The sequence below is a fragment of the Globicephala melas genome, chromosome 1, assembly GCF_963455315.2.
Source record: "Globicephala melas chromosome 1, mGloMel1.2, whole genome shotgun sequence".
NCBI lineage: Eukaryota > Metazoa > Chordata > Mammalia > Artiodactyla > Delphinidae > Globicephala > Globicephala melas.
In genome coordinates, this window is record NC_083314.1 from 123,286,812 (window position 1) to 123,311,980 (window position 25,169).

The 25,169-nt window shown below is 41.6% G+C and overlaps 1 protein-coding gene across 4 annotated transcripts in view; it reads left to right on the forward strand.

Annotated features, from left to right (window-relative positions):
• Positions 1–9,873: 9,873 nt before the first annotated feature.
• The window catches only part of ERICH3 (glutamate rich 3), a 112,600-nt gene continuing 97,304 nt past the window's right edge, over positions 9,874–25,169 (forward strand). For 3 of the 4 annotated variants that reach the window (XM_030865960.2, XM_060304261.1, XM_060304260.1), the window contains exon 1: positions 9,874–10,281. In XM_030865960.2, coding sequence (XP_030721820.2) covers positions 10,259–10,281 — 23 coding nt within the window. In that variant the 5' untranslated portion in view covers positions 9,874–10,258. The remainder of the gene's footprint in view (positions 10,282–25,169) is intronic. The other variant, XM_060304268.2, reaches the window with a different exon arrangement.

Here is a 25,169-nt window from a genome sequence, read left to right on the forward strand (position 1 = left end):
TGCCATGTCACAAAATGGCTTTATACTGAGTTTCCAAGCAAACGTCTAGGTATTTCTTATATGAACTGCAATTGGTTCAGATATCTTGGTATTTTATTTGTGCAAATAATTTTTTTTTTGAGGTCTAATCAGAATCAACTTGCTATAGAGGCAGCATCATTAAATATGGATGTAGATTGCCTTGGTTTGTGTCTCACCTTGTCTACTTATCTGGCCAATGCATTAATCTCCCTGAGCCTCAATTTTCTCACCTGTACCATGAGAATAATAATACCTCTTCTTCCTGCAACCCTGGAATTGTGAGGATTTAATGAGCTAGTGTGTGAGGGTGGTTAGCACACTGGCAGCACTTGATAGACACCAGTTCCCTTCTGCCTTCTTTTTTTTAAAAAAATAATTAATTAATTAATTATATTATTTATTTATTTTTGGCTGTGTTGGGTCTTCTTTGCTGCGCGCAGGTTTTTCTCTAGTTGCGGCGAGTGGAGGCTAATCTTCATTGCGGTGCGTGGGCTTCTCATTTCGGGGGCTTCTCTTGTTACAGAGCACAGGCTCTAGGCACGCAGGCTTCAGTAGTTGTGGCTCGCAGGCTCTAGAGCACAGGCTCAGTAGCTGTGGCGCACGGGCTTTGTTGCTCCGTGGCATGTGGGATCTTCCCGGACCAGGGCTCGAACCCGTGTCCCCTGCATTGGCAGGCGGATTCTTAACCACTGCGCTATGAGGGAAGTCCCGGAAGTCCCCTTCTGCCTTCTTGATGACACCCTCCATTTGTGGTTTTGCTCATCCCCAGCCACCATGTAGGGGACAGTGTAACACAGGGGCTGAGAGCCATTGCTAAGAAGGTGTCACCCCTTACAAGCCTGTGACTTGGTCAAATTACTCCAATTCCCTGCTTCTCAGCACCTTTCTCTGTTAAAAGGGGGAAATAAGAGTATTTGAGTGTAAGATGAAACATGGCATTTAAAGTATTTAGTACAGAAGTTGGCACTCAGCACATATTCGGTGATATTTTTTCTTTAATTATCATTACTGCTGCTGCGACTATAGTATAGTTGCTTATTTGTTTTGATGACAAGACCTGAAACTGTCCTCCAGAATTCTGGACAAAAGGTCTCTTTGAAACACATTTAACAGTGTTTGCTCTGTGGACGCCTGGAGCACATTTAGTTTAATCAGTCCGAAAATGAGTAGCCAATTTCCAGAAGTGGGAGGTGGAGGGAGGCATGGCCAAAGAACCTCATTTGACTGCCTCTCATTCATTCTGATTCATATTTCCTACAAAGATCTCTTGCAAATGCCTCTGAGATGGATCCTCTCCCAAACTCTAGGTGTCGTGATCATATCCCCCAAATTGACAAGTTACTTTGATTCTGCCCCTTTCATTTCATCCGTCAGCTCTTCCTTTTATCGAATTAACTACAGAGGAGTTGCTTCCCTCATGGATTCCTCTGAATTCCCTCCCCTGCTGGTCCCTCTACTAATACTGCAGTTTTTGCCATCCTCCTATGGTGTCATCTATGTTTCCTGCTGTGCAGCTTCTTAGTACCTCTCTGGACTCTAGGGGGACAAACTGGGTTACTAGGAGTTAAGTTGCAAAAAGGTGGAAAAAAGTAAATTTAGGCTTGTCCTAGTCAAAATCTGAGGTTTGGGATATGATAGTGTTTAACAACCATTTTATAGCCAAGAGCTCCTTGTATATTATTTTTTAAATCATCATAAACATAATATTTTGACAAATACTGCATTTTTATTCAGGAATGATGACAAATATTGTCTTCCTAAGAGAAAGCTAAATGGACCACAGTGAGATGACCCATAAATTCTGATAAAAAAGAAAACTGCTATTTTTATTTAGCTTAGCTATGTTGCTCTCTGCAAGTCTACTTTTTTCTTCCAGAATCCTGAGAATAGCTTGCACACCCATATTATTACTTTAATACACCCTTAGAAGTTGGCAACCTCAGATTAGGAATTTCTGGGTATGGCTTTAGCTGGAGTCATTAAAACCAAGTCTTTAGTGAGAAAGATGATTTAAAACTAAATAATTTATTCCCTTTTTATTTGTTTCTTTAGTGTTAAGATGTTTATCTTAATTACTACTTTTAGGGGAGTAGGCATGGTGGGAAAAGTCAGAGCTCTGGATCAGAAAGATCTGGTTCTGATTACTTACAAGCTGGTTGACTTGCATTAAGCTAGTAAGTCTCTTTGAGGCTTGGTTTCATCATCTATAAAAAGATCAATAACACCTCACCTATAAGATTGGCGTGAGGATGAGAGATACATAGGTAAAGGGAAGACAGTGACTGGCACAGGGTAGATAGTTATTAAAGTGTAGCTCTTATTATGAGGATGAGCAAGCTGCCATTTTCTGAAAGCTTACCCGTGAGAAAACTGAGGGATAGCACATGTCAGTAGCTTTCCCAAAGTCACATAGGCACTCTGTGGCTGTAGTATAGGCCAGCTTTGCTGTGATAGCCAATAAACTCCAGTGGCTTCAAAAAGCAAAGGTTTGTTCCTCATTTGTGTTCATGTCCATCATGAGCCTGCAGGGGGCTCTGCTCCATGCTGTCCTTAGTTTGGACAACAGGCTAAGGAAAGCACCACCATCTGGAATGTTGCTGATTGCTGAGCCCAGGGGAAAAAAGATGGAGAATCCTGCAGGAGCCCTCAAACAATTCTACCCTGAAGTAACACACAACATTTTTCACTCATATTTCATTGGCCAGAACAAGACCTATGGCCGGGCCTAATGTCAAGGTGACAGAGACGTGCAAGCCCCATCTGAAGTGGAAAAGAAGAAGATATGGGTGAATAGAAGCACCTCACATGGTGACAGAATTCCAGTTCAGACCCAGGTCTCTACCTCTTCTTAAACCAGTTCTTTATAACATGACTTCATTGGTACATCTGAAGAAATTCCCACAATCTAAATGTCATATATGCATAACCGCTCAAGTTTAAGTGCGAAGACGTGATGCCAAGCAAAGTGAAGGGGACTTATGCATTTCTTACTTTTTGCGATTGTAGATAATTGAAACTAAGTACCTTCCATTTAAGACTTTGCCTATTTCTATGTCACTTATTGCCTTTTAAGTCAGTAAAGCTGTATTTTTCCTCTTGACTTCTTTTCCCTGCTTGCCAAAACTTCTCCATACCACAGCACACCCCAGTGTTAACAGCTTCACTTTTTTTCCCTTTGGGCTACAGCTGAAGAAATAGTCTCAGTTCCTGTGTGAGCCTATAGAACACATCAGAGGGACAAGGCCATGCAATTTCCTGCTCTCATGTCCAGTGATGTGGAGCTCTGGCTCAACAGAGCCCGTCTCCTGGATCCTTGCCTAGGCCAACCATTTAGCTCAGGGACAAAAGCTCCCTATGGCAACAGCCCTGTGCAGGTGCAGACAGTAAACCCTGTTGTCATGATTCCTCCTCTTCTACCAAATTGTGGAATCTGAAGTGCACTTTATTAAACGAGAGAAAAACTTACTTAAAAAAGAAACTCAGAGGAAGGGAGAAACCCCACAATTCTGACTTTGGGTCAGCTATGGGAACTGTGTTACAAAATCCATATTTCAAAGAATCACCAGATTTTTCTTCCCAAATGAATTTGTAGAGCTCAGGAGCTCACGATTTTGCTCTTTTAATCTGCCTACCTATTGATTTATTTTCACTGTTTTGGGTTTTCCCGCAGTTAGTTGACTGGTGGATAATCTCAGTTTCCAGCTCGCACTCCAGGACGGTATTTTCCCCTTTGTATGTTTTTGATGCTTGGTCCACGTGTCCATTTCTTTTATTGTGATAGGAAAGTCTCACTCATTCAGAATCCATGATCACTCCAACAATGAAACAACTTTTTTTTTAACCTTTGTGCTCTTAGGGAGAAAGTGTGGGCTGAGCAATTCTTAGCGGAAGCACACTCAGGCTCCTCCAGGGGTGCTCATTTACATGAAACTAATTTGTGAATTACCAAAAAGAAACCTTTAGTCAATATCTGTTTCTCAAGGACCTTATCAGGTAGCACCTTAATTTTAGGATTAAGACCTTAATCTAGTTTGAGTTGTAATATGAATTAGTAGGTCATAAAGCTATGCTGTTATTTAAAAATAAATACTACAGTTCAGATTGTTTGTTTCATGAGCTTCTCTATCGTCCACCTCCTATATGAACAATCCCAGTCTTCTGCTCAATGCCATGAGTCTACTTTTAACCTGAGTTTAAGAAGTGCAATGTTTTTTTCTATACAATCAACTCCATTGTATAGAGTATATACATTCCCCCTTTTCTTCTGGCTAGAGAAAAGAAAATTCAGTCAGCAGTTTACGATGCCAGAATGCTTGAAGATCAGTGCTGTTTGCTTCCATGGAAGAGCCAGTGCCATTTAAACCAAAGGAAGCTGTAAAACTTTTTAGAGATTGTTGCTCTTAAGGGCTAGAGGATGTGGAACATCCTATATACTCTGTCAGAAAACAGATGTTTGGTAATGAATGAAATTCCCAGTCTTTGGTTTCTTTTCACCAGCCACATTACTGAGCCATTGTGCATGGGGAAAGCTGGGAGAATATTTGGTACAATCGAGAACAACTTTCCTTGGATCAGTGACCTTACAATTATTACCCTCCCCATGCGTGGTTATGTTCCTTACCTTTGGAAGGTGGGAGGGAATAGAGCAAAGTGTTTAAAATTGTGGGTTCTGGAATCACGGAAAATGGAATTTGAATCTCAATTGTGCCACTTAGCAGGTGATATTTAACTTATCTGAATCTCAGTTTCTTCATCTGTAAAACAGGAATAAAAATAACACCCACCTTACAGTTGTGAGGATCCAAGGAGTGAAGCACTTATAATAGTGCCTGGTACACAGTAGAGTCAACAGATATTCTCTGCTATTAGGCCAAGCAGAGCCTGCGTGAAATTCTATGGACTCCACATATGCTATTTCTCATGGCAAACAGTAGTGTCAGCCGTCTATAGCTGCTTAGGAAACATTGGACCAAATAAGCAAACATAGTCTTCCGTTGCATCCAGCCATTGTGAGATCTCTGCTCCGTTCCTCTCCCCAGATTCAACGTCTGTGACTTAGAAAGCATTTTTGGCTAATGGTGGATAATCACAGACATGGTGAGCTTGTTAACATCTAACAAATTCACTCATACATGGGTGGAGCCAGAGCCAGGGAAAGAATTATTATGACTCTAATTATGTCACCTGCTTTACATCCTTTCCTCCAAATGGAGCATCTAGGAAAACATGAATTACACTCCTTGTATCACTTATTTAACAAATACTTATTAAGTACTTAAATTCATGGCAATTCAGTTGGGCTGAAGAGAGAGCAGAAACTCAGCCTGCAGTTGGAGGAGATAAGATATGAATGCAAACAACACAGTATATGCGTATACAGCACCCAGTGTATAGACATTGTGTCAGAAGAGGGGGGCGGCCCCGCAGCAGGGGCTTGACACACCTGAGTCCTGTTCAACTCCCATTTCCTTGATGAAACCATCAATTCTACCTCTTCTTTTCCTCCTCTTCCTTTTTTCTCATCCAAATCGCAACCTCCATTAATTTTTGGGCTACAGAAACTAGGACAGGGTCTATAGACACTGAGTCCACCGTCAGCTTGAGAGGCTTAAATGGGGAGGTCTTGGCTTGGGGAAGACATCCTCTTCCCCCCCAAGCCCCATCTACCTGGCCAACTCTGACACATCTTTTAAGCCTCATCTTACGTACTGCCTCCTCTGTGAGTCCTTCTCTGACTTCCCTAGAGAAATTTTTTGGGATAGGAATGGGGATGTATTTATCAGTAATATAATTGTTTGAAGACAATTAAAACACAAATATCCTGTATTCTCCTTACAGATTCCTTAGTGGTTATGCCTCCCCAACAGCTTCTATGTTTCTCTCTTCTCTGTCAGGGCCAGTCTTTTTCCTCTCCTGGCATAGAATCCCTGGGAGAGGATGGTGAGGAATAATCAGGGTGTCAAGGCTAGATGAAATAATAATGTGATTAGTGAGAAGTGGTGTTCAGCATCACAAAGAGCGGGTACATGGCTGGAAATGGTGGGCGATGGGGGTAGGATAGGACCATTAGTCAGAAGGCACCTCTGTATTGCACCTTATCTGTACTTCCATCACAGCACTTGGCACCTCGTCATTCTTTGTCTGCATGTCTGTGTAGCCAATAGACTTCAAGCTTCAGGGCAGACAGGACCTCTGTTCATCTTTGAGACCTCAAGCATAGTAAATACCACTGATTTCCCATGGCCACTAAATGACTCCAGTGACTGCCCCATTCCAATCTGTCTGTAGATTCCACCCAGCTCAGAAATAAGGGTAGAAGGGTTTGGAGACATCTTGCCTATCCTGGTTGCTCAGAACTCTGAATTAGGGATTCCCCCTTGAATTTGTCGCTCTATCCATTATACTTGCCTCTCAGCCTTTCCTATACCTAATACCATGCTTCACTAAATGGCTCACTGAAATTAAGTCAATTAGGGAAGCTTATTAGGGAAGGCTGGAAAACAATTCAGGTTTGAAGTTAAATCCTTGTACATTTGTTCTTCATTTTCCAACTTCTCAATGTTGCAGCTTTGAAGGACCCAAGCTAATGTTGGAGGATGTAAGGTATTAGGAAGCTCTCTTGTAAACTTAACCGTCTACAACTGTGTCCTGATGAAATGCTTACATTACTTCTTACTGGAGTTTTATACGGTGTTGCTAAAAGAAGGGAGCCCTGGGATCACATCAAATCATCAGGCATGTCTGTTATATCTGAGGAGAAAATCTCAATGACTTGATCTTTATCTGTGGGAGAAAGATAAACCCATGGGAAAACTTATTCCTCCCATCTGTTTATTCATTCCTTCATTTGTTTATTGAGCACATACTCTGTGAGAAGCACTGTGGTAGGTGCTGGGGATAAAAGGTAAAAGATGTGATATCTGTTCTCAAAGTCTAGAAGGGTAAATTATCTCTCTGCTTGTAGTGACAATCTAAACCAGGGTGGATAAACTTTTTCTGTAAAGGGCTAACAGTAAATATTTTAGACTTTGTGAGTCATAAGGTCACTGTGGCAGCTACTGAATTCTGCCTTTGTAGCACCAAAGCAGCCATAGGTGATTCACAAACAAATGTGTGTCTATGTTCCAACAAAACTTTACTTATGGATATTGAAATGTGAATTTCATGTAATTTTCATGTATCCTATGATGTTATTCTTCTTTTGATGTTTTCTAACCGTTTACAAATGTAGCAACCATTCTTAGCTTGTGGAATGTACAAGAATAGGCAGCAGCCTGAATTTGACCCTTGACCCATAGATTTCCCACCCCTGACCTAGGAGATGGTCACTAATGGTTTAGATCTGTGATTCTCAAGTCTAGCTCCTATTCAACCAAAGCAGTGATCTAATTAGCATTGTAGGAGTAATTCTTGTCTTTTCTTCTCTCCTGCTTCTATCAATCTCTTGCCGCCAAACCCTAATTCCACAGGTCTTCCTACAAAACAGAAATCTTTTATAAATTTATGATACTACTGGGGACATCTGGGGACTTGCTTTCCTGTGAGAAAATGAAAATGACTCCTGTGACTATTTGGTCTCTGAAACAGTTTAATTTACTTTTTTTCTTTTTTCCCTTTTCCTATCTCCATCCTAGAAATTAACATAAAAATTCCTTCTGGCTAAATTCCCAATACAGTCTCACAGTGAGCATTTTCTGAAGTGAAAATTAGTAGCTTCCTTGCAGTTTTCATCAGGGATGTGAAATTGTGCAGCTCACAGGGGTGGAGAACTCAAACCCCATTTATGAATTAATACATGCTGCTGAGGGTAGCTTGCCGTCTGCGGAGTGCCATGGAGTCTTTCCTATGGAACCCTGAGTATGTAAATAGTGTATTTTAATTTCCTTTCTCATTCCACCAGTGAGAGACTACCATTTTCTATTTGCACGAATGAATTAATATGTAACAACTAGTACCTATATAAGATTATATTATTTACACCATCCTTAGGGGTTGATAGCACTTGGGAAAATTATAAAGTCTCTCTATAGTCCCTCCCCCTTCCCTCCCAATTTTTATCCAGGTGAAATCTACTTACAGAAAGCATTAAGGACACCATCCAATGGGAACGACAGTCAATGGGGATAAGCTTATAGGGGAAAGAGTGGGTTCAAGTCCCATTTATGGCTGTGCAGTGATTAGGTATCTATAAGGCTTCCTTGTTTCAGCATAAGGTGCCACTTTCACATCTCACATCTTCCTTCTTTGACAGCCTCTGCCCCTCTCCAGCTGCTCTAGCCATGTGCTTCCCAAAGCAGATTTGAGTCCTCCATCTCTGGATCTAAGCTATTGAGCTAGAACCCTATTTTGTCTCCACTGAGATGGCTCTTGGTCTTTCAGGTCAGAAAACTCTGACAGTATAGAAAATTTGACTTCTGCAGCAATGCACAAGAGTTATGGGAAAAGGAATTTGTAATTGTTAAAAACACAGGCTTTGGAATCAGATTTGTATTTGAATCCTGGTTTTTCCACTTAGGAGCTATTATAGACTTCAGGCAAAATAACTTCTCTGTGTCTTAGTTTGTCTTATGAAATGGAGGAGAAAACCTACCTCAGAGAGTAGAGGTGAGGATTAAATGAGATAATGAACAGTTAGTAAGTGCTCAATAAAGGGCGGAGGAGAGAATTTAGTGAGTACTCAATAAAAATGCTACCACTTTGAAGAGATTGTTTTCCTTCATTTATACTCCAAACATTTGTTGAACTGCTGTTTGCCTCTGAGAATACAGAAAAATAAAATAGACACATACCATGAAATAGAGAAGCTCAGGTTCAAGTAGGAAAGACAGCCATAGATCAGAAAGTGAGGGTGAGACAGAGGTCTGTCCAGGCAGAGTGGGGCCCCAGAGGTGGGAGCCATCAACTCACCTGGGGACGTCAGAGAAGGCAGGGTTTGAGGTAAGTGTTGAAGGATCAATAGAAGTTTGTTAGGTTGTCAGGGTGGAAGCATGTTCCCATGAGAGGAATAGTGCAAAATTTGGTCTTGCTAGAGTTTAGGGTAGCAGAGGTAGAGAAAGTGGTCACAATGAGGTTGGTGAGGATGCTGGGGACAGATGATAAAGGGCATTGAATGTCGTGCAAAGGAGGCTGGACTCTAACATGCTCGATGGGCCTTTATGACGTGTGGAAAAGCAGAATGCCATTAATGAGCTGATGTCCTTCCAACTCGTAAGTGTGGCTGAGATAGAATTGAGATCCACTGAGAGCTCAGTCACCGTGGATGTGTCCAGCCCTTCACTTACACATGAGGAACCTGAGGCCAGAGATCAAATCACCCAGTGTAGAACCTGATGAAGCAAAAACGAGACTAGGAATAGCTCATCTGAATCCAGTGCTTTAAACTTCTTCCACACCAAGGCCCTCTCACGTAAATCCGGGCTTCTTCGTCTAAGCCCTGCATTCTCGCTACTGGATTCAAATACAAGTTCAGTTCCAGGTGCTAGCATGCTTCACTGAGTAACAGCTTTTTTCCCACCTTCTGAATGTCAGAACTGTCAGTCCCGCCTGCTGGAGGTGGGGACCTCAGCTAGGAGCAAGGATGGGGATTTTCCAAGGAGGAGATCCACCAATTGCAATCTCTGGCAGTTGCAGAAACAAAACTCAAAGCTTTCTTTTCCTGGAACTTGCAATCTAGGGTCTGTTTTACAGTTGGAAACCGAGGCAGCACACTGTAGCTGCTCCCTGCTCTTAATTACCTTACCCTCTGCCCATCACCTAGCCCTCCCTTCCCCAGGGCCTAGCAGGAAGCACACCTGCCTAAACAGGGTGTGTGCGTGCCTGCGTGTGTGTGTTTTCACATCTCAGGTGCCTAGGGACCCCGCGCCCCAGAGCTACAGAGCAGAGGCCTGGGTCTCCTCCCACATCTGGGCCCAGAAAAAGGGCTGGAAGCTGAGCTTCACTTCCAGCTTCCCCAGGCTCAGTTCCAGCAGCGCCTCGGGCTTCTGCAGAGCCTCCGCGCCTGCCTTCCCTCCTGCCTTAGCAACAGGGAGGCTGTGGATACCGCCGGCGGGTGGGGGCCGGGGAGGCTGCGTGCAGCCCGGGCTCCCAGGGGCGGCGGCGGCCCAGCCCCAATGCCCCGCGCACGGGCGACCGCAGTGCGAAGCCACCCCGCGAGCGCGACAGTCGCGGCGTCGGCGTGCACGGGCCCCAAGCACCCACCCTCCGCACCCGTCGCGGGTCCAAAAGGGATCCTGCAAAAATGAGCCATTCTCACCCCGCTGGGTAAGTGACAAACGGAGCTCTTCCGCGCCGCGGCAGGTGGCGACGCAGCCAGCGGCCCCTCCGCCCCCCTCCTGCTGCGGAGGGAAGGGGCGAGAGGGGGCGAGAGGGGGCTTGGGGAGAGGAGAAAAATAATACGGATTCTGGGTCGCAGCGAGGATGGCAGAAATCCCAGGCTTCGTATCTCCTCCCTCGCCTTTCACTGATGTTCGCTCGCTTTGAAATGTTCACTCAGGAAGGATTAAAAAATGGATGTGAAAAACGCATACATTAAGCAGGGACGTTAGCTGGAATCAAGAGGATCCTGTGTTGTGGAACATACGTGTTTTAATGCAATAATAGAGGTCACAGCATATGCATTCGTTTGGAGAATCAGGGCTTAGAGATAAATCCTCACTGCGGCGTCTTGCATACAAGTGAGGTGTGAGTTGATATAATATTGAGGGAGGTTTCATTGTGAGGGGTACCCCTTATTTCAGGATTTTTATCTGCCCGATCTCAAAAGGATCATAGGGGGTATTTTAAAAGTATTGTGGCCAGGGGAGGTGGTGTGACGCAGGAAGGTGAGAAGGAAGAAGCTATGTGCCTGTGTGTTTACACATGAGCTCCTGTTGCTTTGGGCAGGGTGACTCCTCAGAAGACATATTTTGGCAATTATTCAACCTGTTTTAGGAAGTTAACAGTCATTTACTGGCTGTTGAGAAAAGAGAAAAAAAACCAAAACAAAACACAACGAACCCCCAACCGGTCTTGGTTCTTTTATTGGAAGACGGAGTATCCAATTTCCTTCTGAATTAAACAGTGTCATGCATATTAGATGTTTTTTTATTATGATACATCTAGTAAGCAGATAATATCCTAGTTGATCTTGCAACTAATTTGAAGATGCTTTCCTTTTTAATTGAATTTATTGCACATTTTCAAGAGCAGCAGATTAACAGAGGACAACATATTTAAGATCATTTGGAGTTTGTGACGTCTGAAATACCACAGTAGTCGTTGTGCTTTGGATTTACAGTCAAACTTAAAGATTTTACTTTTTAATGAATTCTCTGAGCGTTAGACATAAACTAAAATGTTTGAAAAACCTAAAGGCATACAAGGTGCCATACTGGAAGTCAGTTTCAGAACTTTCTGGAAAGTGATGTAGCTGTTCTAAACAAGCTTCTTATTTATCTCAGAGTTTAGTTTAGGTACTTGAACGCTTTGATGCTGAACTCCTGGCAGTTTTAGTTGCTGTGGGTCAGTGGGATGTAAATGGCACTATTTTTCTGCAGCTGCTCTTTGCAGTGTGTCCACATTCAGGAAAATGAATGTATCAGTTAGGGTTGTCTTCCTATGTTTTTCAGGTTTTTGGCTAAGTTAGAATCTGATTAGACCATTTAATCATCTATTTTCAAATGTGGAAAAAACCTGTAGCTGCTTATTAAATTGTGCATGATTAAGATTTCAGAAACTAAAGTGAAATTTTTCTGAAGCTCCATTAGTTCCAAGCACATGGAAAAAAAGGAAAATGTGTGATCTTGGGAAAGAGTGTGCTTCACGGTACTCTGCAAGAAAGACAGTAAGATGCAATGATAATCTTGCACTAAAATTGTAGGCACCATATCTCATTCATCTTTGTGCCCCCTTTGCTTATTCCTGTATAAAGAAATGCTCAACAGATGTCTATGGAATGAATGATATCATCTGACAGTGTGTCCAGTCTAGAGGTGGACGCATTCACAAAAGAAAACCATATTAGGGCTAAACATTTATCAAGTGCTTACCATGTGCCAGGCTCTAGGCTACTGTGTAACAAGAAATACCTCATTAATCTTCCCACTCACTCCGCGAGGCAGATTCTAGTCACCATTATTTTCACAGATAAGGAATCAGAGGACTGAGAAATTTCCAAGGATTTCACGGTAGGAGGGGTCAGAGTTGGAATAAAACGCCAAGGAGTCCAGTTGCAGAGCCTGTGTGATTAACCATTACACTAGCTGCCTCTCATGGTCAACAGCTGAGATGTAGGGGAGCCCTAAATACATGGAAATTCTTACCCAGATCAGACCAAGCTCTGACAGGTGATAGCTGTACATAGCTATCTAGTATTTTGATGTATAATTAGAAAATAATTTTGTGATGGTGTCTACAGGTATATATTTTTTGTTTTCAGTTCATCAAAAATAAATGAAAACAATAAATATAACAACTTTTAATGCCGTGAAAGTCACTCAAGAACAAAGTTATTCAAATTGCTAAAGTTTTCCCTCAATATAAGTAGTCATTATTTTTCTTGCCTGCTACTATTTGGAAATAATAAAAGTTTCAGTAGCAAATAAAAGGTTTTCATTAAAGCCGAGAAGTCTTTTCCATCATTACTGAAGCAGTTTGTATTTATTACATTTTAAGAATAAAGTGCAATTACAACAAAACAGAAATTTAAAATTTCTAAAATTCCACCAATCAGTAAGGGACGCCCTGATGCTTTCTTTTGGTGCTTCCTTTGAGTTCCACTGCTTCCTTAATTACAGCAGGAAACACTTGACATACAAATTGCAAAGGCCCTATGCTGACTTCGTTCCAATAGTTTGGAGTAAATAAAAATGGTCTTAAAAACTTCTGCCAAAGATTATAATAGAGACTTTGATTCTGAGCTGCATTGTAATTTGGAGGAAGTCAACTATAAAATACTGTTTCTGGCACTGCCATCTCTAATGAAACTGTTTTAGAGTGGAAAATTTCAATTGATAGTCCCTCTAGTTTGTTCTATCTCATCCTGAGTTGCTATTTGTTTGTGTGGGTGTTTGTGGGTTGTGCACTAGTCCTAGAGGTGGAATGGGGATTTTTATACCTCTCAGTCATGCATGAGGATAAAATGATATGGTTCTTCTGACTCCTTCAAAGGATCCTCACTGAATCCATGTGCACTGCGCTCCCTGTGTGAAAGATATGCTTGGCTCTGAGTAGAGATAGTCACACTCATCTGTAAATTTGCTTTGAGGAACTGGAAGAATGGGAAGCATTATAGTTTTCAACAAAATAAAAATGCAGAAGATGCTGTATGTTGGGAAAGATTGTTCCAAGGTTTAGAAGCTTTTTTTTTTTTGGTTTAGACTTCTTAATTTATATCTTTTTAATGTAAAGAAGTGTTTCTGTAGTAACAGAGTATACTGAAGTGTGGTATAGAAAGAATGAACACATCCTTAGTACTCCCTGATCACTCAGTCCTATTTCGTCAAAGGCAGAGTACAAAGTGCTATAGGTAAAATTGTCAATTTTTAGATAGTGGATGTGTATATATAAAAGTGACAAAGACTATAAACCCACTATGTCATTTACATATGGAGTGTCCATTGCACTTTGTCTCTGCCTTTTTTTTCAATCCAACATGGTATTATATATTATTTTTAAAAAATTGAGATATAATTAACATATTAGTTGCAGGTGTACAAGGTAATGATTTGATATTTGTATATATTGCAAAATGATCACCACAAATACCAAATGATCTCACTTATATGTGGAATCTAAAACAACAACAGCAATAACAGCAACAAAATGAACTCATAGATATAGAGAACAGATTGATGGTGGCTATGGGTAGGGGGTGGGGGGTAGAAAAATGGGTGAAGGTGTTTAAAAGGTACAGACTTCCAGTTATAAAGTAAATAAGTCTTGTGGATGTAATGTACATCGTGGTGACAATAGTTAATAATACTGTATTTTAAATTTGAAAGTGGCTAAGGGAATAGATCTTAAAAGTTCTCATCACACACACACAATTTGTAACTATGTATGGTGTTGGATGTTAATGAGACTTCTTATGGTATCTCTGCCTTCCTAGCAAACAGTGTAGTACTTTGTATGACTGTAGTAGGGGTCTCGTCTCTTTGTTGCTCACCACTCCTACCACCAAAATTATCTGTGACACAGAATTTCAGATTTGAAGTAATTAAACATTTCAATTCAAATTGGGTAGTTTCTATTTACCCTCCTATTAAATATTAACAACTTGACTTCAAGGAGTAAATTGTTTCTGATTAAACGAGGTGAATTGAACATGCTGATTTGTCTTGATTTCCTCTCTGATAATTTTGTTATAGAGTCTGTTCTTTTTTCTTATCCCTTGGCTTGACAAACCTTTCACATAACTAGATGGGAATGGAAAGGGATTTGTTGTTTGTTATACAACATCACTCAATTCTTTGAATTTTTCAGAGTCATATGCCAAAAATCACATAGTGATCTGTCACCAAAATTTTTTTTTCACTGATTTTTCAAATTACAGCTCAATTAGGTCCTCCTTTAGTTGTGTTGGAAGCAAAGGCTTGGAAACTACTTGCAATCATATTTATTGACAAGTCAAGAAAACCATTTATTGTATCAACATCTACATAATACTTCAAATTGTCCCTTTGTCTCAGATGTTTTTCTAAGTTAAGTACATCCTAAGAAGACACCATATGGTGAGAGGTGTGCCTTTCTTTTGTGAAAGTAGAAAGATGATTATAAAACGGAGAGGAGGGAGGTGGATCAACATGGCTTGGAGGTGCATTTTTAGGCAGACCAGTTTTAGGAGAGTACAGAGGAAACCTGAGCGTCTAGAAATTGATTCCCTTCAAACAATCCTTGCCTGGGTTCCCCTAGGAAAGTCTCTGGGTATCCCAGGGGAGTACATATCCCAGTTTATAAACTTCTGGTTTAGCACACAGGGTGCTGTCAAATGCAGGATGCTGCAGCAGTCCATACTTCCTTTCTCCCAGTCTACTGAAGAAAGGAATCTCTAGCTGTAAGAAGTAGAGACTTCCCCAACTTATCTTGATTATTAATAGCTATGAAAAGTTTTTCAGGGAGACAAGAAAATAAAACATTTCTGACTCAATTTTCAATTCTAAAGTCAACCTCAAATAGTCTTGACCTGGGGTGTTTATCTATTTTCAAGACTTTTAGTTTCCAGAAATATCATTTTCAATGAAAACTTCAGATTCTGGAATATAGTACTTAAATAATCTTTTAAACTTTAGTTGCTAATTTTGGTACAGACCAAGAGAAGTAGGATGCAGACTGAATTTCCCTCCAATGGCTTACTCAGTTCCCCACACAAATAGTTGAAAATATTGTATGCTTTGGAATGATTCCATAAATGTCCATCAGTTTAAAATAAACTGTCAAATTAGGCGGGGGTAAAATTTGTGAAAAAGAAAAAAAAATAGGATTCCACATCCATACTGGTTTGCAAGTGTCTTTCATCAACTTTCTCTAAACTTGAAATCCCAAATCATCTATTATGAATATGATTTATGTTTTTAAAAAGGATGACGAAAGAGGAGAATCAGTTGAGTCATTCAGAGTGAAACCCTTGGCACTACGGAAAAGGACATACATTTATGCTTTCAATTAAAATAAACGATTTAAGGTAAATGTATTTATCTATACTTATCTCATTAATTTAATTTTTTGTTTAAGTGATCAGTTATTGGTCCTGATGTTACCGACCAGGGTTCTTGGTCTCCTGAATCAATAGAAATTGGTCAGAGGCCAGACAAGAAATTCAGGCAAGGCTTTACTGGGGCCCCTGCTGCAGGAGGGGGGCGTGAGAACAAACAACAGATTCCCATGCTCGCTCGCTCCCTGAGGCGGGGCTGGCGAGCTCGTTCCTTATAAGGGGTGAGGGTAGGGGTGTGTCCAGAGGTCAGGCCAGAGGGGTGGCTTAGGTGTTTTGCCCACCCCTTAGGTGGTGTTGTGTGCAGGGGGTGTGTGCAGTACCCTGCTTTTGCTCCGGGCTCTTCAAAAGTGGCAGCTGGGACTTTTGGTCTCTTTGTATCTTTTGTCCAGAATCTGCCCCAACTGCGCATGCATGCCGTTATTTTTCGTCCCATTTAGTTTCTTTGTATTTTGTTGCTAGAGGAAAGGTGTGTCCAGGTGCAAGCATTGCAGCACTGCAGCAAAGGGCCCCAGGTGCCAGCCTGTCTCAGTCCCCCCTGAGAGACCCTACACCCTTATTCTTAAGCAGTAAGGGGCCGAAGCTGTCTTTTTCTGAAACTTCTTCCTGCTGGACAGGGGCCGCAGACCCTAGCCTACCCTAGAGGTGTAGAAGTCCCTTGTTGACTGTTCCAAGGACTTGTAGGGACCTGGGCCACCCTCTGCTGGAATGGGTTGAATCCCTTGAGCCATCATGAGCCTTACTTCAAACTGTTGGAGCCTAGAAGACACAAACTCAATCAAAAGGTTAAATAAACAAGGGCTAGAAAGGGGAAGAACAACAATAGCCTTTAAAGGGCCTAAAAGGGAAGGAACCATGTTAACTTTGGGAGGGTTTTTATTTTTTAACTGTTGACCAGACAGTGGAGGCGATATTGCCCCTGCCAAAATCGTGAAACCACTCTGCCTGGGCGTATATTTCCTTCATATTAATTTTTACCTGTTCCGTCGCATTGTTCCAAGCGCAGCAGGAAGTATTAGTTATCGCACAAACTCTACCTTGTTCTACCAGAAGGTAATCAGGGGCCAGACAATTGTCAAGAGCCACGTCAGCCAAGGAAACGAGAGAGGTTCCAAGTCCCGTTAAGGTTTCAAATAGGAGCCAACTCCTTACATCCATCGTTTTACTTACCTGTTGGTGGCGTCTGGCTTTTCAATAGGTATCTCAGCTCTTCCACTGGTGTATTCATCTGTTTTGACCTGTGGGGTTTCTGGAGGTAAAATCTTTAGTCTGGACAAACGTACCCAACTAGATACACCTTGCGGTTTGACAGCAGTGGGGGTGGTTAAAGTTACTTTATAGGGGCCCTTCCATTTTGGCATTCGTTGGTCTTCGGGGGACGCCTCTTTCCAGGTTTTAAGAAGAGCTTGGTCCTTGGGGTTTATTTGTAAAGGAACTGCTCCTTCCTCTGTATTTTTAGTGGGAGCTGTCAGTGCCTTGTTGGCATAGTCCTGGATTGCCTTCTGAACTTGTCCTACATTAATAATATATCTCAGGGCCACGTTCACTTCCTCATCCAGTAGAATGTTAGTAGTATGAAAAGCCCCCCCCACAGGTCGTTTCAAATGGGCTAAGCCTCAGACCACTCCTGGGGGCTACACAGACCCTGAGGAGTACAATAGGAAGAAGTTGTTCCAGGATTCATGAGTGTCTTGGCAGAACTTTGCTAGGTTTTCTTTAAAGTATGGTTCATTTTCTCTACCTTGCCTGAAGACTGGGGGTGCCAAGAGGTGTGTAGCTTGTAGTCTATCCCTAGGGCCATTGTGAACCCCTGTGTGATTTTGACTGTAAAAGAGGGCCTGTTATCACTCTGGAGGGACTTTGGGAGTCCAAACCAAGGATTTATTTCTTTTAAAAGGGACTAACAGACTTCCATAGCCTTTTCAGATTGGGTGGGGAAGGCTTCAACCCATCCTGTGAAAGTATCAACAAACACCAGAAGTTATTTATATCCTGATCGTGGGGGCATTTGGGTGAAATCTAACTGCCAGTCTTCCCCCGATATGTCCCTCGGCACTGAATTGGCCTGAGTAAAGAAGTGGGGTTTAGATGGGTCTGTGGGTTATTATGGGCACATAAATCACAGGTAAGAGTTACTTGTTTTTCTGTTCTTTTAAGCCCCTTCCCTGAAATAGCCTTTTGCATCAAGTCCCATAGTGCATCCCTCCCATAGTGGGTGGCATCATGTAAGCTCTTAGTGAGTTTCCATTGTTGGGCCTCAGGGATTAGAACCTTATTCTCCTTTTTATACCAGCCTGTGCTTCCCTTCTCATAGCCCCATTTCTCAGCATTTTCTTGTTCCTGTGGGGAATACTGGGGAAGGCTAGGGAGCTCAGGGGGGCCAATCACTAGAGCCATAACTTGTTCAGGTTCCTGCAGTTGAGCTGCCTGTTTTGCAATTTGATCAGCTTTGCTGTTCCCATGGCTCACAAAACATCCCTCCCTCTGATGGCCCCTACAGTGGGTTACTGCTACCTGGGTTGGGAGCTGCACTGCTTCTAAAAAAGCCAGAATCAAATCTTTATGTTTTATGGGGGAATTTCTAGCGGTTAACATTCCTCTTTCTTTCCAAATGGCAGCATGAGCATGTAGCACGTGGAACCCATATTTAGAGTCAGTGAAAATATTTAATTTCTTATCCTTCCCTAATTGCAAAACTCTCATTAATGCACTTAGTTCAGCCTTCTGGGCTGATGGCTGGGGTGGCAGGGCCTTGGCTTCTGTGATTTCGTCTAGACTAGCTATGGCCTACCTCGCCTTTCGGGTTCCCATTTCTACAAAACTGCTCCCATCAGTAAACCTTTCAACCTCGGGGCTGTCAGGAGGCTCATCTAGAAGATCAGACCTGCTGGAGTGAATTTGTTCTCTGGTCTCTATACACTGATGCAATAAGTCTCCACCCTTGGCCACTGGAAGCAGGATTGCTGGGTTCAGCATTTGGCACATCTTTAAGGTAATGTCAGGGGTGTCCATTAGGAGGGCCCGATATCTTGTTAACCTTCCCCCCATCAACCAGTGATGTCCTTTGACCTCCAGCACAGATTGTACCTGATGAGGGGTTAACAAATCTAAGTGTTGTCCCAGGTGAGCTTGGAAGCCTCATTAACCAACAGGACTGTGGCTGCCACTGCCCGCAGGCAGCTTGGCCATCCCAGGGCTACTGAGTCCAGTTGTTTTGAAAAGTAAGCCACTGGTCTCTGATCCGGTCCCAGCTTTGGGGTCAGGACTTCTAGAGCTATTCCTGCCCTCTCGTGAAATTACAGGGTAAAGGGCTTGTTCAAATTTGGAAACCCCAGTGCTGGTGTTCTACTCAACTCAGTCTTTAGAGTCATTAGGCCATAATTTAGTATCCAGGTATGACAGAACCCAGCCATCCTGAGAAAGCCTCAGAGTTGCCTCTGTCACCCAGCTCAGAAAGACTACCGGGTTTTCATCTTTCTCCTGTGTAACCTCTCAGACCTTATCATAATTTACAGGCTTCACCATACACCTTCTCATTTCTTCTGATAGACAAGTAATATAATGTCTCATCCTAGCCTGGCCTACACAATCTTCGTAGTGCCTGTGTGGGTCGTGTTCTGGGATTGCATCCCCACCCACCTGATAAATTTGGTGGTATGGATTGGTGGCCAGTAGGCCATCTGCATGTTCCCTGGCCTTTCTCAGTATACACTCCTTTTCATCTGGGGTGCAACAGTGGGCCAGAATAACCATGATGTATTTGGGAAGTCTGTCAAAATTTTTAAAAGTTTTAAAACGCCCGGTTAGATAGGATCATAGGTTGCTGTGAAACAATACTTATTCCTTGAGCTAAGGTGAGGAAAAAAAATCAAAATTAAATATAGATCACTTCAAGGCATAGGAACTCACACAATCTGTTATTAAAAGCAGCATTCCAGGAAAACTTTGTTCTCTTATGAGAGAAACCAAATCCAGTCTTCTATCAACCTACTCTTAATAAAATTCATTTTCCTAATTAAATTTAATCCAGCCTTAGAAAGTCCTGACCACCTACGAAATTCTTTAACCAATGTTCCTTTTTCTCAAACCTTCTGCAACTTCATGTAGCCATAATATATCCCGTATTCTTTTCCCATTCAGAAATAGCCAGCTCTAGGAAAAAAATCACCCTTTTTCCTTTAACAAAATATATTTCCATTTCTCATACCTTCTTTTCTGAAAACACACATCCTACTTTCCTTAAGCAGCCATGAACTGTCTTTTACATTAGCATTCCGTAAATTGGTAGAAAAACATCTCAAGGCGGCACCAAACAGCTTAATTTCTGTCTCATAAGAAGATAAAAGTAAGTAAATTTAGACCTATTTAGCAATTAATGTTCCAATATTTTCTCTTATTTGAAATGGCCTGAATATTCAATGAATTCTTATAATTTAACTTAATTTAGTTTCAAATTACCAAAATTTGGAGAGACTGTTTTAGATGGACATTTCCAAAACATAATTATTCCTATAGAGTTTACCAAAAAGTTCTTATCCCAGTTACATTTACTTAAAAATTTAATCATATCAGTTTATTTTCCTGGTTGACAGATTTTATAACAGAAACAATATGCCCTTATTGACTTCCAATAACCTTAGGTACAATGAAAGTATTATACTTAATGTTGATGGCTCTAAAGGCAGGTCTGTATTAACTAAACACACAAGCTAAAGCCAGACAAACCAATTTCTACAGAACCAGAGATCTCACAGTTTTCCCACTTGAATTTAAAATAGCCCCTTTTTTCCCTTCAGGGTGGGGGACTATAGATGAATCAGGTAGTTCTTGGGAGCCCAGGCAGAATAGTTACATTGCAAAGGGAGAGGAGAGAGATGCAAGCCCCTCCCCTTTCCTTTTTGTTCTTTAAAATCCCGCTAAGTAACCCCAGGCTGGTGTCTCAGGTAATGTGGGCTGTGTTTGTATTTCAAAGCTTGCGTGCTCCACTGTGCCCACATTGTCAGCCGACACTTGCGGGAGCAGTTGGACAGACAAGACTACATAAAACAAAGATACCAATGACAAAACTTAAAGACACAAACAAGACGTTTTTAGGATGAAGGGGATGGGAGTGCAGGTATGAGGACCAAGGGAGAGGTAAAGGAGGAGAGGTGATCAAACCTGGAAGCCAGCGAGCTGTACTTCGTCTGTGGGACTGCAACCCTCAAGTGGGACTCTCACCCACACGTACACCAGTTTATAGAAATCTGCCGCCTCAGCCCATTCCCAGCAGGACTTCTCTTGGTGGCAGGAAAATAAAGGTGAGAATATTGGGATGATCAGACTTCCAGCCTCTACAAGACATGAGGTTTGAACCTCTATCACTCCCATAAATCTCTGGTCAGGGAGAGCCCGCTGGACCACGGTCTGCACGGTGTGAGGCGAGCCTCTCCCACCTCTGTTTGTTGCCTGTCAAGGTGAGCCATTGCCGGATGAAGGGAGCATGGTCTCACAAGCTGAGAGGAGTGATGCTTTTGCTGTCTGATGTCCACTCTCTCAGAAGGATAGGACAGAAGTAAGAGAGAGGAGAGGACAGAGAGAGAAATAGAGAGATTTCAGGAAAGGGAAAGGGCCAAAGGGAAAGGAAAAGTGGTGAGAGAAAAAGGACAAAGGGGAGGGGGAAAGCATTGCCTGAATGAGGGTACTGAGGCTTCCAGGGGCCAGGAAGGCAGACTTACCAAATGTGGTGACGCTGAAACAAGAGGTTCAGGTGGCCACTTGTCACCCACAGGGAAGCTGCATTTGGTGGTCCCAGAGGTGCCCAGATCCTCTACTGGGAAGGGAACAATAGTCCCTTCATGGTTGTCACAAAGTATTAGGTTGGCTGAAAAGTTTGTTTGGGTTTTTCCCATAAGATGTTACGGAAAAACCCGAACGAACATTTTAGCCAACCCAATATGTTACCGACCAGGGTTCTTGGACTCCTTAATCAATAGAAATTGGTCAGAGGCCAGACAAGAAATTCAGGCAAGGCTTTATTGGGGCCCCTGCTGCAGGAGGGGGGCGTGAGAACAAACTACAGATTCCCATGCTTGCTCGCTCCCTGAGGGGGCGCTGGCGAGCTTGTTCCTTATATGGGGTGAGGGTAGGGGTGTGTCCATAGGTCAGGCCAGAGGGGTGGCTTAGGTGTTTAGCCCACCCTTTAGGTGGTGGTATGTGCAGGGGGTGTGTGCAGTACCCTGCTTTTGCTCCAGGCTCTTCAAAAGTAGCAGTTGGGTTTTTGGGTCTCTTTGTATCTTTTGTCCAGAATTTGCCCCAACTGAACATGCATGCAACTATTTTTAGTCCCATATAGTTTCTTTGTATTTTGTTGCTCAAGGAGAGGTGTGTCCAGGTGCAAGCATTGCAGCACTGCAGCAAAGGGTCTCAGGTCTCAGCCTGTCTCACTGACCACATTGAACAAGACTTGGTTAGTGTCTTCGAAAGCAAATTATTTGAGTGTATGGACACTGCACTTTGATTTTCCCTTAGTTCCTTGCTTTCACCTAGCTCCATTGTTCTCAAACTTAAGCATACAAAGAATTACTGAATAGTGTGGTATACCCAAAACCATGACTATAGTACTTTATTAATTAAATTTTTAAGGGTAATTTTTTACCATATAGTGCATTTGTATCTTGTGCTGACTAAAAAAGTCAACCCAAATGTAAGATCCAAATCGTTGCTTTTATAGTGAGCCACAAGAAACATACTTTAAAAGTGAAGACCATTTCAAAGTGTAGATGTATGGATCTGGATTTTTTAATAGTTACTCATTGTCTGGCAGGTCTCCTCTCACTCATTCTTCTTATCTCCTGTCCCTTTTGTATGGTTAACTCTTTTTTTTTGGTCTATGGGCAGATTACCGTGAGGTGCAGTTTTTTCTTCTGCCCCGTGCTCTGGGTACTCTCTTTATAGAGTTTCATTATCCTCTTCTCATCCATCCCAGCTACCTGAATGGATGTGGTAGGATCCAGAAGGTATCTGTTCCCTCTTTGGATGGATCATCAGTGATCATTTTATGGTTGTCAGCACATAATTCAGAATCAAAGTGCAACAGCTTGCGTTTCTGTGTACCCAGGAAATATATTCTTTGTTACTTTTGTCTAAATCCATGTTACATACTTAAATTGATCACCTTTCTTTTTATACCTGTGTTTTGGACTGAATTGTCTCTTCCCTCCCCTGCAAATTCATATGTTGAAGTTCTAACACCCAGAAGCTCAGATATGACTATATTTGGAGGTAGGGTCTTTAAAGAGTTAATTAAGGTTAAATGAGGTCAGTGGGGTGGGCCCTAATCTAATATGACTGGTGTCCCTATAAGAAGAGGAGATTAGGATACAGACATGTACATACAGAGAGAAGACTATGAGAAGATATAGAGAGAAAATGGCCAACTGTAAGCCTAAGACAAAGGCTGGAGCAAATCCTTCCCTCATGGTCCTCAAAAGGAACCAACCCTGTTGACAACATGAAGTTGGACTTCCAGCCTCTGGAACTGTGAGACAATACATTTCTGTTTAAGCCATCCAGTCTTCAATACTTGTTATGGCAGCCCTAGCACACTAATACAACCTCTTTTCAACTCCTGATGCTTTTTTTTCCCCACTTGGTCCTGCTAAAGCTGAAGATGGTTTTTATGAGAAGTGTAGGGTCACTGAGAATAAACGATTGAACAATATGAGGGTCATAGGGAGTGAGCTTGGAAGCCAGAGGTTCAAAAAGGTAGATAAAAATAAAAGCAAATGGAAAATGTGATTAAAGGACTAGTGAGGAGAAATAATTACGGCAGTAAGTCAATGATCTCTACTGGTAAGTATTAAGCTTTTCTTTTGTTAAGTCTGATTAGTAATCAAATTACTTCCCACCTCTCTGTCTGACACTACTTGGGGTAGAAAACTGAACCTTTTAAGCTGGTGATCCATTTTTCCATGACTGTTATTATTTTCTTATAATAATAATAAATATTTATAAATTAATGAAAATTCTTAGGGCAAAAGATTGAAACAAGGGAAGACACAGCAGGGAACTAAACAGACAATATAAATTGCACACAGTAGTTATGAAACAGCATTAAAAACTAAAAGCATTAAAAACTAAGGATTTTAAATTGAATTGAATCATAATGTTTTATAGTAGCAGTTAATTTGGCATTCTCTATATGCTATGGATTATATTTCATATTTGTGAATATTATGTGGCTCTCACTTTAAGATTGTCTCTCTTCATAGCTTGCTCCAAGATATTTATAATAATATTGTTTCTGTTGCTTAGATTCAAGTAAAACTAATCTGCTATAAATTAGATTAATAGAAGGGATCTCAAATATCTGGGTACTAGTGACACAAGAGATTTTTAATTTTCCTCCTTGTACTTATCTGTTTTTTGAAAATTTTCTACTTGGAGCAGAAAAATTCAAAGAGGAAAGTAAAAATTGCTTGAAATCCTACCATCCATAAATAATCCTAGTTACCATTTTGGTCATTTCCTTTCTTCTCCATTTTCCCGTGCATTATTCCTATTTTTAAAGTGATTATTCCTATTTTAACAAAGCGCCACTGTTTTAAAAAGCTGTTTCTAAGACACTACTGTTTTAAAGTTAACCAACAACTACCACGTGGGCCCTTCCCTCATAGCGTTCCAGTTGTCTTCATATTTCCCTTATAAACTACAAACTCTTTGAGGGTGCAGACCACACCCCTCTACATCTTCCATGTATCCCCAGGACTTAGCTCAGTAATTGCTGACATATGTCACCTATTTTAGTGATCATTTATGGTAAGTCCCAAGAGTATGTTTGCTCATCAATTCAATTAATATTTACTGAGTGCCTACTAAATGCTAGTCAGTAAGCTACCATATTCAGCACGTATTCTGTTCCAGAAATTCATTTGAGTTCTGGAAAAGGCCCGAATAGTGAGTTTTTAAAAAAGATTTAAAAGTCACTAACCTTCATTGAGTTTTGCCATCCTCGGGCAGCAGGGTGATTAGTAGGTATCAATCAGGAATATGTTCAACGGCAAGTAACAGAAAACTAAATGAATAGTGGCTTAAACCATAACAACACTTATTATTTATTTCACAAGTAGTCTGGAGGGAGGCAATTGTATTTTATCGTAATATCAGCATCCTTATCTCTATAATTTTTTGGGTCTTTTCCTCATGGTACCAAGATGACTACCCTAGATCCATGCGCAGTAGCTTTATAAAGCCATCCCAAACAAAAAGGAAAAAGATGGATGCAAAAAACGACATTTTTTTCAAAATCTGGGAGGAGAACATTTCCAGAACTTTCCAGTAGACTTTCTTTTATACCTTGTTGCCCAGAACTGCATCAATGAACATGCCTAGTTACAAGAGAGAGAGTGGGAAAGAATAGATTTGACTTTCCTAACTTCTGTGGGCGATAGGCAAGGGAGAAGTGTTTGGGAATGGCTTCTGG